General features: G+C 47.1%; 1 protein-coding gene across 2 annotated transcripts in view; it reads left to right on the top strand.

Moving 5' to 3' along the window:
• celsr2 (cadherin, EGF LAG seven-pass G-type receptor 2) overlaps nt 1–8,440 on the top strand; it is a 44,476-nt gene that overhangs the window by 9,810 nt on the left and 26,226 nt on the right. For both annotated transcript variants that reach the window (XM_053484534.1, XM_053484535.1), the window contains exon 2: nt 4,480–5,151. In XM_053484534.1, the coding sequence (XP_053340509.1) occupies nt 4,480–5,151 (672 nt within the window). The remainder of the gene's footprint in view (nt 1–4,479; nt 5,152–8,440) is intronic.

Here is an 8,440-nt window from a genome sequence, read left to right on the forward strand (position 1 = left end):
GGCTCGTTTACTCCCTAGCCAACTAGCTGTCGACGCTAGCTAAAGCCAACGACATGAAGGAGGACATGAGGTGTCCCTAATTTGCATATTAATATGTGTGTGTGTGTGCATGTGTATGTTTGTATATGTATATATATATATATAGTAGATTATGGTATTTAAAATAACGATGGATGTCCCCGTTAGCCAATTTTCAGACATTATATGTGATAAAGAAATGTTTAACAGTGATGCTAGTTTTTGTTGATAACTGGGCAGATGGTGTGTGTGTGTGTGCGTGTGTCTGTTGAGTGAGTGAGTGATTGGGTAGGGTGGGTGGGTGGATGTGACATCTTCCTTATTCAGCCACTCTCAGCAAATGCAAGGAAAATGTCCCATTGGTGCCAATCACACACACACACACACACACACACACACACACACACACACACACACACATACATACTCTCTCTCACACATACACAGACACACAAAAACAGGAACTGTTGAAGCGTGCAATGTGTTGACCTGCTAGGGTGTGTGTGTGTGTGTGTGTGTGTGTGTGTGTGTTTAACATGCTAATGTGGTCATTCATGAGGACACTCGGGTCACCTTGGCTGTCCTTCTCCATTCCATCCTGGGGAAAAATGTGAAGAAAGGAGCGAAGTCACAGTCCACTGAATCACACTCAGCTGTTTAACTACTGAATTTCTCACTGCTGAATCACAATGTACTGATTCGTGTTGCACTAAACCACAATCTATTGAATCACACCACTGAATCCCGCATTACCACATCCTATCATTTTTTCAGGAGCTGCTGAAGGTCTCACACACACACACACACACACACACACACACACACACACACACTCTCAGGTGCAGCGCAGTGGGCATTTATACTCATTTATAACCACACCCACCCATCCTGACCAACAGCACTGAAACACACTCGCACAAGCACGCAGCTTCTGATGTGACCTCCTTTCAACCTCTTGGGAGATCAGTCTTTGTCCGAGTTTGCAGGACATCCCATAATAATGCACACACACACACACAGTCAAGGTTACATGTGACACAGTGAATGTGGTCAGAGCAGAGAGTCACAGAGACGTAACCGGGGTGGACGTCTCTTCTCTTTATCCTGGATTTAGATCTACAGACAGGTAGACAGTGAGTAGACAGTGAGACAGACAGACAGGTGGTGATGAGTAGACAGTGAGACAGACAGACAGGTGGTGATGAGACGAGTGGACAGACAGTGTTGGGTGTGTTGCTGAGTGAGGTGTGTGTGTGTGTATAATGGGGTTGAACGTGTCCTAACATCAGTTTCCATTTTCGTTCTGTCATCTTGGCTGACTGTTGAGTGTGAGAGTGTTTGCAAGTGTGTGAGAAAGTGTGTGTGTGCGTGTGTGTTTGAGCTCTGATGAGGGCAGTGAGTTTTTTGCTTCTGCGTTCTGATTGGTCGGTGAGGTTTGATTATGCCCCCCCCCCTACTGAGCACGCTCAGATTGCAGCTCAGGTGCAGGAGATTTCTAACTCTGTTCCCATGATGTCTGGCCCCCCTGGCAACGCTGCGGTCTCTATGGATACGACACCCAGTGGGGAAGCTTTGGAAAATTTGTGGGGTGTCAATTATTGTAAAAACAACTCACACGGCCGGTTGGGACCGTAGTCTTCTCAGACAGATGCAGACGATACTTAAAGTGTTTGTCTTGGATTATTTGGTCTTCGTCAATCCAGTGATTCAGTGAGTCAGAGTCACACTCACAGAGTCGCTGTTTAGGTGTGTGTGTGTGTGTGTGTGTGTGTGTGTGTGTGTGTGTGTGTGTGTGTGTGTGTAAGTGAGTCAGTGAGAGTTATTCAGAGAATTAGTGGGTCAGAGAGTTAGGGAGTGAGTCGGTAGGTAAGTGATTCAGTGAGTCTGTAGGTAAGTGATTCAGTGAGTCGGTAGGTAAGTGATTCTGTGAGTCGGTAGGTAAGTGATTCTGTGAGTCGGTAGGTAAGTGGTTCAGTGAGTCTGTAGGTAAGTGATTCTGTGAGTCGGTAGGTAAGTGGTTCAGTGAGTCTGGAGGTAAGTGATTCAGTGAGTCGGTAGGTAAGTGGTTCAGTGAGTCTGTAGGTAAGTGATTCAGTGAGTCTGTAGGTAAGTGATTCAGTGAGTCTGTAGGTAAGTGATTCAGTGAGTCTGTAGGTAAGTGATTCAGTGAGTCTGTAGGTAAGTGGTTCAGTGAGTCTGTAGGTAAGTGGTTCAGTGAGTCGGTAGGTAAGTGATTCAGTGAGTCTGGAGGTAAGTGATTCAGTGAGTCTGGAGGTAAGTGGTTCAGTGAGTCTGGAGGTAAGTGGTTCAGTGAGTCTGGAGGTAAGTGGTTCAGTGAGTCTGGAGGTAAGTGGTTCAGTGAGTCAGGAGGTAAGTGGTTCAGTGAGTCAGGAGGTAAGTGGTTCAGTGAGTCTGGAGGTAAGTGGTTCAGTGAGTCGGGAGGTAAGTGGTTCAGTGAGTCGGGAGGTAAGTGATTCAGTGAGTCTGGAGGTAAGTGATTCGGTGAGTCTGGAGGTAAGTGATTCGGTGAGTCTGGAGGTAAGTGATTCGGTGAGTCTGGAGGTAAGTGATTCGGTGAGTCTGGAGGTAAGTGATTCGGTGGGTCGGTAGGTAAGTGATTCGGTGGGTCGGTAGGTAAGTGATTCAGTCGTAGACAGTGTGTTGATTAAAGTCGGTGTAATAATGTCCAGATAAGCGTGTTTCTATAAATTGGTATCCGACAGCATCTGAGGAGGTGTGTGTTTGGAGTAAGTGCAGACCCACACACAGACCCGCACACACACATGCGCACATACACAGAATTGCATGTGAAGGTCGCCGGGGCAACGCAATCAGCTTCATTAATATTAATTGCACAAGTGTGGACTAATTAATGTTCATCAGCGAGTGAGCTGTGTGTGTGAGTCAGTCAGGGTGTTTTTGTGCAGATTTGCTCTTCCTGATAAATCCTGCAGTTGCAAGGAGCAGAAGATGACATGATGACAAGTGATGACAGAAAAATAAGATTCAATTAGAGTTAAAAAAATGATGGGAAAAGAGAGAAAATAACAAAAGAATGAAAGGAAGAAGACCTGTGAGGAAGAGGATTACAAGTAGCTCTGTGTGTGTGTGTGTGTGTGTGTGTGTGTGTGTGTGTGAGAGAGAAGGTTGCAGAGGATCTTGACTTTCCCTTTGAACTGCTCGGCTGGTGTATGTAGGTCACGGATCTTCACCCTCGTTACTGATCCTCTCCCTTATTCCCTTTGAAGTTTTCTCTCCTCGCGCTGCGGCAGCGTCGCTCCGTCTCCTCCTCCCTCACTGCAGCACCAACATCAGGAACAACTGGATGCTTTGATTAGCAGGAAAATACAAACCTGTAATAAACCTCTCCATTAGCTTTCTTTATTACATTACATTCCTGTGCAGTTTGGGATGCGGGACACGCCCACAGTGGTGTGATGGGGGGTGTGTGTGTGTGTGGGGTTTGGGACACGCCCACAGTGGAGTGATGGGGTGTGTGTGTGTGTGTGTGTGTGTGGTTTGGGATGTGTACACCACATTGCGTGACTTCCCCTGTCTTCCTTGCTCATGTATAAATTTTTGAATGACTTTAAGTGTGTGTGTGTGTGTGTGTGTGTGTGTGTGTGTGTAAGCACTATTTTGTTTTATTATTAATGACTTTCCATCTTCCTGATAACTAGTGTGTGTGTGTCTGTTGTTTTGTCTCTTCTGAACTTTCTTTTCCCAGTTCCACTCTAGGATGCAATGCTTGTGTGTGCGTGCGTGCGTGCGTGCGTGTGTGTGTGTGTGTGTGTGTGTGTGTGTGTGTGTGTGTGCGTGCGTGTGCGTGCGTGCGTGTGTGTGTTTGTGTGTGTGTGTTTGTGTGTGTGTGTGTTTGTGTTTCCTTGCCCTCTGTATCAGTGGTGTTCTGCCCTGTGGCTGAAGTCCAGAACGTTACACAAAGCTGATCATTGAGAAAGTGTGTTGGTGTGTGTGTGTGTGTGTGTGTGTGTGTGTGTGTGTGTGTGTGTGTGCAGCCTTGCATGTGTGTGCGCATGCCCGAATGAAGGGCATGACTTGTGTTTGCAGGATGTCTTTGATTTAATTAAATGTGGTGTGTGTTTGTTTCGCCTCTGGCCTGAAGAGCAGTGTGTGTGTGTGTGTGTGTGTGTGTGTGTGTGTGTGTGTGTGTGTGTGTGTGTGTGTGTGTTGAACCTCTTTCCTTTCTGTTTGTTATTCTAACAGATCAGTTTTTTTTTCTCTATCCAGCAGTGATGGAGAAAAGCTTAAGCGATGGAGTAAAGATGCTTGATTTAAATGAGGTCATGTGACATTGTCACTGGATTAAACACACACTAGTAGCGCAGGAACCTGACTCTGCTAACACCTGTATGCTAATTAGTTATAATAATAATAATAATAATAATAATAACAATAATCTTTCTTCCCCCCTTTCCCAAATCCCCCTCCCACCCCCTCCAGACGGGGTTCACTCTGTCTCCGCCCAGTGTGTGTTGCAGGTCACCATCATCACAGATGAAATGCTCTCCAACAGCATCACGCTGCGACTGGCTAACACCTCCCAGGAGCGCTTCCTCTCCGTCCTATTGGCCGAGTTCTTGGAGGGCGTGGCTCGCGTGCTCTCCGCCAACCGTGATGATGTCATCATCTTCAACATCCAAGATGACACGGACGTCAACGCCGCCATTTTAAACGTCAGCCTGTCCGTGTTCCGGCTGGGCGACAGGCTCGGAGGCGGGGCCTCGCGCCTGGGGCCCGTGGGGGCGGAGTTTATCGGCTCGGAGGAGCTCCAGGAGCGTCTTTACCTGAACCGGAGCCTGCTGGCGCGCGTTTCCTCTCAGCAGGTCCTGCCCTTCGACGACAACATCTGCCTGCGCGAGCCATGTGAGAACTACATGAAGTGTGTGTCGGTGTTGAAGTTCGACAGCCTCGCGCCGTTCGTCAGCTCCGACACCATCCTGTTCCGCCCCATCCAGCCAATCACGGGCCTCCGCTGCCGCTGCCCGCCCGGCTTCACCGGAGAGTTCTGCGAGACCGAGATCGACCTGTGCTACTCCAACCCGTGCGGGAACCACGGCGTGTGTCGCTCTCATGAGGGAGGGTTCACCTGCGAGTGTCTCCATGACTACACGGGTGAGACCGGGGGAGTGGGCGGGGCTTAATCACTGTGTTAACTAGTGTGTTTGATGTGCATGTAAACGCTTTAACAGGTCATGAGTTTATTCCAGCATTAATCTAGCCGTAAGTATCATTAACACAGCTGAACACACACACTCACACACACGCACACACTCACACACACACGCACACACTCACACACGACTCACTGCCACTCCTCCAGCTTAATAAGGCCTTTAATCATTTACATTTACATTTTTAGGCATTTGGCAGACTCTCTTATCCAGAGCGACTTACATTTTTATCTCATTACACATCTGAGCAGTTGAGGGTTAAGGGCCGCGCTCAAGGGCCCAACAGTGGCAACCTGGTGGTTGTGGGGTTTGAACCTGGGATCTTCCGAACCGTAGTCCAATGCCTTAACCACTGAGCTACTCCTGACCATTTTATGCGGTTCTAATCACTGAACCGCATAAAATAAACTATTAACGGCACAATGCTAACGAGTAGAGGGTGACTTATGGGTCGGCGCTAACGCTCAACTCGCTGCCAAGCCTGCACTCAGGGCCACGCCCACTCCCTTACACACACACACACACACACACACACACAGGACATCGGGCACTCGGTTGCTAAAGCACTCGCTAACTGACTGACTCGAGTGTCAGGATAGCGAAAACATCTCTTACACACACACACACACACACACACACACACACACACACACACACACACACACAATCCTTAGAGTCTAAGATAGGAGAGCAGGTGAGTGTCTGACTGGAGGTTAGGGGGCGTGGCCTAAAGTCAGCAGGGTGGGGCTGAGGTCAGGACAAAGTTCACATGTGATATTTTATACATTTATTTCATTGTTAATACAAAACGTATTTGAACTGGATTTATTGTAAATGGTCCAACTGTCTCCGTCCCACATTCTCCCTCCTCCATCTGTGTGTCTGTGTGTGTGTGTGTGTGTGTGTGTGTGTGTGTGTGTGTGTGTCTGTGTGTGTGTGTGTCTGTGTGTGTGTGTGTGTGTGTGTCTGTGTGTGTGTGTGTGTGTGTGTGTGTCTGTGTGTGTGTGTGTGTGTGTGTGTGTGTGTGTGTGTGTGTGTGGTGACTGTCAGTATGAATCATTAAGAGTGTTAAAAATGAGCAGGATCCCGGGGGACGCCTTTGTCCCTCACACAGAGATAAATGGATCACGAAGCGCTGCACAGTTCTGTGTGTGCGCGTGCGTATGCGTGTCTGTGTGTGTGTGTGTGTGTGTGCGCGTGTGTGCGTGCGTGTGTGTGTGTTTTAGACAGCTAGCAAAGTTACACCATTGTATCGCGTTCTGAATTGAGTGTGAAAGTTAGACCAGTAAGGGCCGTAACAACTCCACGCCGTCACTCGGGTCTCTCTGCTCCGCCTCCAAAGAGTTCCCCGGTAAACTACTGACTCTGCAGCAGGTGGTGTAACACAAACACACACACACACACACACACACACACACACACACACACACACACACACACATAAGGGCAGGTAATCAGCGTAGTAAAATGTGCCTGATCGACTCGAAAACCTGTGTGTACGTGTGTGTACGTGTGTGTACGTGTGTGTACGTGTGTGTACGTGTGTGTACGTGTGTGTACGTGTGTGTACGTGTGTGTACGAGTGTGTACGAGTGTGTACGAGTGTGTACGAGTGTGTACGTGTGTGTACGTGTGTGTACGTGTGTGTACGTGTGTGTGTACGTGTGTGTGTGTACGTGTGTGTGTGTACGTGTGTGTGTGTACGTGTGTGTGTGTACGTGTGTGTGTACGTGTGTGTGTATGTGTGTGTGTACGTGTGTGTGTGTACGTGTGTGTGTGTACGTGTGTGTGTGTACGTGTGTGTGTGTACGTGTGTGTGTGTAAGTGTGTGTGTGTACGAGTGTGTACGTGTGTGTACGTGTGTGTGTACGTGTGTGTGTACGTGTGTGTGTACGTGTGTGTGTGTACGTGTGTGTGTGTACGTGTGTGTGTGTACGTGTGTACGTGTGTACGTGTGTACGTGTGTACGTGTGTACGTGTGTGTGTGTGTGTGTACGTGTGTGTGTGTGTGTACGTGTGTGTGTGTGTGATGCTTTGCGTTAAATCAGCACAAACTGTGTAATTATCGTTAAGAAAGTAATTTGCATTTTAAAAAAGAGGCAAAAAGAAAGATGAGTAACTCCTCTGTCTTCTGTAGTGCGCCGTCCTTCTCTGTGTGTGTGTGTGTGTGTGTGTGTGTGTGTGTGTGTGTGTGTGTGTGTGTGTGTGTGTGTGTGTAAATCTATTAGTTCTGGGTTGAGTACTTTTCTCATTTTATATAAGGTGTGTGTGTAGGCACAAAAGGACCAAAAGCAAATGTGTGTGTGTGTGATATTAAAGCCCACATATATTTATGTAACCGAAGTACTATTTATGAAGTGGAAAGAAGTGTGTGTGTGTGTGTGTGTGTGTGTGTCCTGCTGCTCAGGCTGATTGTGTGTGTGATTTGACCTTCTTCCCCACTGGGTGATACATGAATATCTGATTGGATTTTATACAGCATTGTGTGTGTGTGTGTGTACGTGTGTGTGTGTGTGTACGTGTGTGTGTGTGTAAAAACATGTATCCAGATGGAGAGAAGGAGGAAAATCACATAAACAGAGAGTGCCAATCAATCAGAGTAAGAGAGAGTGTGTGTGTTACACTAACGGTAACGACTGAATGATGGAGGTGTCTGATCCGTGTCTCATTGCCCTCTGACCTCTTAAACACTAATACGACACAGTAATTCAGTACAACACATCGAGTACGGCACAGTGTCAAGTCAAGTCGGCTTTTATTGTCATTTCAAGCACATCCAGTTCAGTACACAGTGACATGGAACAGCGTTCCTCCAGGACCAAAGTGCTACATCAATTAACAGGACTAACTAGCTAAGACACCTAATTAGCTGACTAGCTGAGACAAGACAGGTTGACATTTTTAAGTCAACAGAAAAACTATCTAAGTGCTGTACAAAAGAGACGACATGAAGTGCACGTGCAAATGTACAAACAAGAGCGACAGCGTGACAACATGACACGTTTCAATACTTAATGGTAATGAGGTAATGAGTTAAAGTAGTGGGAGGAGAAACTATAAACAGGAAACATTCCTTTTAAGGAGCAGCAAAGATAGAAAACAGGATTAATGCAGTATTAATACTCATGCACAAAACTATTAGTAAGGGAGAGGGACCAAGTATGATACAGTGACTGTGATAGTGTTAGAGTATGATACAGTGACGGACTGCTTATACAGTGACTGACTAT

The sequence above is a fragment of the Clarias gariepinus genome, chromosome 23 (genome assembly GCF_024256425.1).
Source record: "Clarias gariepinus isolate MV-2021 ecotype Netherlands chromosome 23, CGAR_prim_01v2, whole genome shotgun sequence".
NCBI classification, from domain to species: Eukaryota; Metazoa; Chordata; class Actinopteri; order Siluriformes; family Clariidae; genus Clarias; species Clarias gariepinus.